Source organism: Macrobrachium rosenbergii, chromosome 15 (assembly GCF_040412425.1).
Source record: "Macrobrachium rosenbergii isolate ZJJX-2024 chromosome 15, ASM4041242v1, whole genome shotgun sequence".
NCBI classification, from domain to species: domain Eukaryota; kingdom Metazoa; phylum Arthropoda; class Malacostraca; order Decapoda; family Palaemonidae; genus Macrobrachium; species Macrobrachium rosenbergii.
In genome coordinates, this window is record NC_089755.1 from 34,770,354 (window position 1) to 34,777,506 (window position 7,153).

Here is a 7,153-nt window from a genome sequence, read left to right on the forward strand (position 1 = left end):
GGCATCTAATACTCGTGCCTTTTGTTGTGAAACTGCCTTCTTTACTTGCTTCTTATGTCTTTGGTAACTCTCCTTATCCTCTTGCTGTCCACACTTTTCCCAGATCTTTTTTGTATATTTTTTGGCTTTCACCACCCAGATGTCTTTCCCAACACCTCTCCACCCACTTTCTTTATCACCATTCTTGCACCCCCTCTAGCAATCTAACTTCCCTCAATACTCTCTCCTTTAAATTCCTGCATCGCTTCCTCCTCTTGTGTCAGCTTCCACCACCTGATTGTTGATGGGACATGTGCAGGCCTACCTTTTCCTGTGTTCTTTATTTCCAAGTCCATTACCACCACCCGGTGCTGCGCTGCCACACACCCTCCATTTAAAACTTTACAGTTTCTCACCTCTCTCAGATGTGACCTTCTGCACATGCGGAAGTCAATTTGACTTTCTCTTGCTCCACTCTTGTACGTGATGTGCTGATTTTCTTTCTTTTCAAACCAGGTGTTGACAATGGCCAAATCAAATGACACTGCACAGTCCACAACTCTCTCTCCCTCGCCATTCCTCCCTCCAACTCCCCAGCCACCATGCGCCCTCTCAATACCCTCTCTGGTCCTTCCTACATGTCCATTCATGTCACCACCAATAATTAATCTCTCTTCTGCTGGTATTTCACTCAACTGTCAGTCCATTTCCTCCCAAAATGCCACTTTCTCAACTTCATCACATCCTGCTTGAGGGGCATAAGCACTCACGTTGTTGACTATTTTTCCATCTAGGCACAGTTTCACAACCACTGCTCTGTCACTTTTCTTCACACTTATTATGATGTCTTTTAAGCTTTTTGATAGAATTGCTCCCACTCCATTACCTTTCTTATTTGTTCCACTATATAGCAATTTACATCCACATCCCAGCTCTCTCGCTTTCTTTCCTTTCCATCTAGTCTCCTGTACACACAAAATGCTTATCCTTCTCTCCATTAGATCTGCAAGCTCTCTTCCCTTTCCAGTCATCTTCCCATGTTCAAAGTTCCAACTCTCAAAGCTACCACCATCCTTCTCCTCACTCTACTTTATATATCTCATATATATATATATATATATATATATATATATATATATATATATATATATCTGTATAATATATATATATATATATATATATATATATATATATATATATATATATATATATATATATATATATACATACGTACTTACTTTAGTGCCTATATATAAAATACACCACCTCTCCTACAATGTTGATGATGTCTTTGTTGACGTACCTGTACATTTACAAATAAATTGCATTATAATATTTGCACATGACACATGCATTACATATGCTCATCCACACACCTATGAATAAAGGCATTCGGACGCCAGGTGACAAATACATACCCATGCAAATTTCTGGGCTATTTCGGGAAAAGTTCGAGCGTAAATCGAACAGAAGAGGCTTAAGGCAGCGGAGGGACTTCCCAGCTTCTATTTTTGTAAACAAGGGCAGATTGTCTGCAGCTTTTTGTTACCGTGGAGGTTATTAATGATATGAAAACGGAATCTCAATGCGAGTCATCAATTTTCACGGCTATTTTTACGGGGAGTCACGTTTTCTTTAGTCGGGGGACCCAAGGTGAACTTTGACGTTCAATGAGAAAAAGGTCGAAATGAAAGTGTGTGTGTCTGTGTGTATTATGTATTATATATATATATATATATATATATATATATATATATATATTATATATATATATAAATAATTAGTTTTGTTTTACAGTAGATCTATTCCCTCTTGGGGGATATGGCTTGAAGTTGAGTGAAATTATTCACGCGCACATGCACACTTTGAGACCCACACACACACACACACACACACACACACACACACACACACACATATATATATATATATATATATATATATATATATATATATATATATATTATATGAACAGCAAATACATTGAAATCAAAATCCCACATGCGCCCGCCCTTTGATGAAAACCATGCTTTGACTAATTACTTGAGTTCCTTACATGTGACACACAGACATTTGAGAATTGAGGCCAAAACATCAGATAAAATGAGAAATGGAAGATATACAGATGAAGATTACTTCGGTTGGAATAATCTACTGATTGCGTAGTTCTTGGACTTTATTTCCCTGTGCTTCAATTAAAGTTAATGGGTTGTCCCTGCAGCTGTCCTTAACATTTGAACAGCTAGCGCCAATATAACAAAAAGTAATCTTTTGGTGAAAATATGATTATTAAGTTTACATTAATAAAATTAATATTTCTTGACTTGAGGATGTTGTGTAATTAGAACCTCGAAAGTTCAAGCGAAGATGCAATGTATTACCACCCTAAAACAGTTCACCTTGTATTTTACCAATTTATTTCTGTTTCTGTTTATTTATCTGTTTATCCATTTATTCAGTTATCTTTTTTCTTTTCTGGTAACTGCTGTCTTCTTTCTGTTTTTCCTATTATCTTCTGTAACTCTTGAAATGAGCACCTTATTCTTTGGAAGTTGGAATTTCAAGTCAATGGGCCCAGTGAATAGGGGGTTTATCTTTTGAAAGAAATAGTAATAATAAATCATTTTATACTGATATCTGAATGTTTCTGATGCTGATTGCTGGAGTTTTAATTTCCTAATGATTAAAATTTGAAAATTACTACAGTATTAATGTTGTCCATTTTTTCAGACAGAACGTATAACATTCGACACTGATTCTTGGATCTGCAATAAAGTGCACAAGAGAGAGAGAGAGAGAGAGAGAGAGAGAGAGAGAGAGAGAGAGAGAGAGAGAGAGAGATCATGAATAATTTAAATACTCCTCTTTTTTCTAAAGAGAAGAATAAAGAGAATAAAAATGTAACATGTCATATTCCACAATGTTTTGAAGACACTACCCAAGTGAGACCAAAATGTATCTCAAGAGAGAGAGAGAGAGAGAGAGAGAGAGAGAGAGAGAGAGAGAGAGAGAGAGAGAAAGAGGGAAGAAAAAATATAACATTTCGCCCTATTTCAAGGAAAGGACGCGAGTATAACCAAAATAAAAGCATCGCTACCCCTCATCTCCAGGTCTCACACACACGCACACACACACACACACACACTGGCATGGCGTTAACAGCATTTCTCACAACTCTCTCCTGACAAGAGTGACCCTCCTGTTCCTCCTCCCCCCTCCTGGTCCTGCTGCTGCTGCTGCTGCTGCTGCAGTAAATGTGTGTCGCAGTTTATATCAGTTTCCGCTTGAAGCTTCGCTTGTTCTCCAACAAAAAACGGGGAGGGGGGAATTCCTTCCTCTGCTCCACTCCTGCTTCTGGTAATTTCAAATGGAGTTTCTTCGTTGAATGCTTAATGCCTGCAGCCTGCAGCCGACATCACTGCTCTCTCATCTTCTCCTTTTGTCTTCTCATTCTGGTCCTCTTCGTGTTCTGTCCCATTTCTCCCTCCCCGTCTTAATTCTGCTCTGCAAGTTCGGTCTCTCCTCTCACTTTTTCTTCTTGTGGCTCGTCCTCACCCTTGTGTTTTTTTTTTTTCATTAACTTTCCCCCTTAGTACTCTTGTTCATCTCTTTTTCTATTCATCTCCTTCTTCCCAGAGCCAATGCTACTATTTTCTCTTCTGCTTCTTCTCTCTTCTTTTTTTTGGACTCCATATTCGCCTTCAGTGTTTTACCTTTTTATTTTAGTTCCTCTCTTTCCTTCTGTTTCTCTCGCTTTATATTACTCTCTTGCTTATTTCCTTTCGTATCTCGTATCTCTCCCTCTATCCTCTCCATGATCTTTCTCTCATTCTATTCGTCATTTTGATCTTTATTATACTGTTCCGTGTTCCTCCGCCTCTCTTATCTGATTTTCTTTTTCCCACTGCCTTTTTCTTTTTTCTAACTTTACCTCTTCCCCTTCTGATCTTTTTACTCTCCTTTTATCTTTCTCGATCTTCTTCCTTTTCTCCACTCTCATTTTCCTGCCTTGTTTGATCTTCATCCCATCTCTTCCACTCTTTATCCCCAACTCCTTTTCTTCTTGTCCCCTGCCTCGTCTATTGCTCTTTTTCTCCGTTTATTGTCCTCCCTTCCCTCAACATCATACTATTCTTTCACTCCTGTTCATCCTCTTCATTCTATTGCTCCTCTCACTCATTTCTTTTTTCCTCATATTCTCTCTCTCTCTCTCTCTCTCTCTCTGCGTGTGTCCTCAATCCTTCCCTTGTCCCCCTTTTACTTCTTGTCTGTCTGCCTGTCTGTCTCTCTTTTCCTCTCTCTGTCCTTAATCTTTCTTTTATGCTCCTTTCTCTCTCTCTCTCTCTCTCTCTCTCTCTCTCTCTCTCTCTCTCTCTCTCTCTCTCTCTCTCTCTCTCTCTTCTTTTTCAGCCTTTCTCCGTCCCCTGTCGTCTGTTTTTCTGGTAATCTCAAGGCGATTGTCAGAATGATTTTCGTTCTCGGCAAAGGGACTTTTGTCGCATGAATATTTATCCATTGCTGGAGAACTTGCGTGTGTCATCGTGTGTGTATGTGTGTGCGTGTATGTATGTGTCCGTGTGAGCGTGTGCGTTCGTTACATAAGTGTCTCTCGACATTATTCCCTGTCAAGAAGTTGTATGTCAGCACGTGTGTATGTGGGTGTGTATATACATTATTCTCTTTGCATCAGAAACATGCTGTATAAATCCTCAGGTCGTTTCTTTGCGCCTGTTTCCCATAAGTGCTCTGATGGAGGCTAAATTATTCTCTCAGTTCCTTGTCACCGTCGCCATTTTTTTCCTAACTTCTCAGCCCGAGTCGAGGGGGTATCGCGGGTCTTGAATTAATAACGAATTCAGCGAAATAATCTAATCCCCGCCCGACCATAAAGCATCGCCCCCTCTTTCTATGTTTATTGAAGAGAGATGATGAAGTAATTAGTTTCCATTCCCGACTGATACCGCGGGGGGACACCCTAGCGTGTATTCATCGCCCGGTCTGAAGGAATGTTTAATTGAGTTACACGAGAATATATGACCTGTGGTTATTGGAAATACTCTTTCTCTCTCTCTCTCTCGCTTTTTTTTTTTTTTTATTATCTCAGTGACCCAATCAGAGCCCGATTTACAAACATCTTCCTGCAGTGGTTCCTCTTCGATGTTTGTTGGCGAAATTGGACGGCAGTGGTTTTGAGCTTATTCTTTTCAGTCTGTCTGTGACTCAAACCATGTCGGATTTACAAATCTGCTGCTCTATATCCTGCTGTCCTCACTTATTGTTGAGATTGGTAGGATTTATCGCTAAAACGGACAGAATTTATTGATGAAACTGGCAGTTTATCAATGAAAATGGTAGAATGTATCGCTGAAACGGGCAGAATTTATCCAGGAAAAGGGATGTTTTATCGGTAAAACGGACTGAATTTTTCAGTGAAACTGGTAGGATTGATCTTTGAAAATGATATAATTTACCAACGAAAATCGTGGAGTTTATCGATGGCATCGGTAGAGTTTATCAATGAAAGTAGTTGAATTTATCGTTGAATTTGGTAGAATTTATAAGTGACATTAGGAGATTTTATAAAATACAAATGGTAGAATTTATCGATGAACCTGATAGAATTTACCAAGACGGGCATCCAGATGTTCTACTGGAGCCCAAACCTAGAGAACATACGAAGTGCAAGGTGGGAAATGGAATGAGGTGTCTACGAACAAGGCAGGCCTACCCCTTAAAAACTGAAAAGTATTAGGATTCAGGAAACCTAGAAGCAAGGAGAGAATTCCAAAGCCTGGCTACAGAAGGGGCGGGGACTTGTTGAACCACTGAAGGTCAGAATGGTTGGATTTTATAAAAATTTTAACGGCTTTACCTGCCGGAATTAGGTTATGTTAAAGAATTAAATCCTGAATTGTTCTTTACGTCTGCAATGAGCGACTGGAATGTTGAATCCTTCCCTATATTGGGAATTAAGTTAAATTCGAGAACCCAATCATGAATTCTTCTGTACGTTATACCTGTAGCAAGTTCCTACATCAGGAATGAAACTGAATTGAAAACTTCATTCCCGACTTCTTACCATACTAAGTTCCAGGACTGTGAATTCCCTCCTTATAATGACAATGAAGTTACAATTAGAAATTCATTTCAGAATTCACCACTGCCATGAATGCAGGATCGTGGGGAATCCTTCTCTACGTCGCAGGATGACGACCGGAGACGTTTTCCCGTCCCATCTCGTCCTTTTCCGCCTCATTTCGTCCTTTCCCCTTTTCCTTAACTGCTGCCGCCCCTGTCGCGTCTCCGCCCAGCCAGAAGATAAAAAAGGAGTTTTAATGATCTGCTGGTCATTAGCAATGACCAACTTTACAAGGCTCTTAGTATGCAAGGGCCGTTTTGGCAAGCAGAGGCAAGTTCAAAAGCCAAAAGATATTTCCACGAGAAAGTCATTCGAAGCAGAAGGGCAAAAGTAATTGCCTTCGGAGCTGCAAAGTTTTCTCTCTCTCTCTCTCTCTCTCTCTCTCTCTCTCTCAATCCTCAACCTTCGCGGAGAGGAGGGGAAGGAGGAGAGGAGGGGGAAAAAAAAGGCCGGACAGTAGGATACAGAGGAGAAGCAGGTGAAGGGAGAAGAGACAAAAGAGTGCAGGATGGGGAAATATAAAAGAAAGGAACAGAGGGAAGAAGAGGAGCTGGAGGAAAAGAATGGGGCTAAGAAGGGAAAGTACAAATATGAAGATAAAAAAGGGAAGGATTAGGCCTAGGAGGTAGGGGTAAGGAAGGAGAGATTACTTGGAGGAAGAGGAAAGGGGAGAGAAGGAATAGAAGGGAGGTTCAGGAATAGAGTTGTAACGAAATGAAGATGAGAATGATGAGGAAGAGGAGGAGGAGGTAGAAAGGAAGGGAAAGTACAATGGAAAGGAATGGATGATGATGTACAGAGGGATGAAAAGAAGGAAGAGGGGGAGCAGGAGACTCAGAAGAACAGAAAAGCAGAGTAATGGGATAGAAGAGGAGGAGGGAAAAGGGGAGGAGAGGGTAAGAGGGTCGTAAAAAAAGAGGGAGGGAAAGAGGTAAGAAGGAGGAAATGTTGAATGGGAGGGTGAGGGAAAGTGGGAGAGAAGGGCCGAGGGGTTGCAAAACCCTTCCATCGGTTTCTCCTTAGTGAGAGAACGCC

At 40.4% G+C, this 7,153-nt stretch overlaps 1 protein-coding gene across 1 annotated transcript; it reads right to left on the bottom strand.

Moving 5' to 3' along the window:
* Window positions 1-203: 203 nt before the first annotated feature.
* Window positions 204-629, bottom strand: LOC136846314 (craniofacial development protein 2-like). The gene has a single exon (XM_067117116.1). The coding sequence runs from the start codon at window positions 627-629 to the stop codon at window positions 204-206; it is 426 nt and encodes a 141-aa protein (XP_066973217.1).
* Window positions 630-7,153: the final 6,524 nt, after the last annotated feature.

What these genes read in the sequence shown, in the direction of transcription:
- LOC136846314 (XM_067117116.1), bottom strand. Translation starts at nt 629, where the DNA reads ATGAATGGACATGTAGGAAGGACCAGAGAGGGTATTGAGAGGGCGCAT.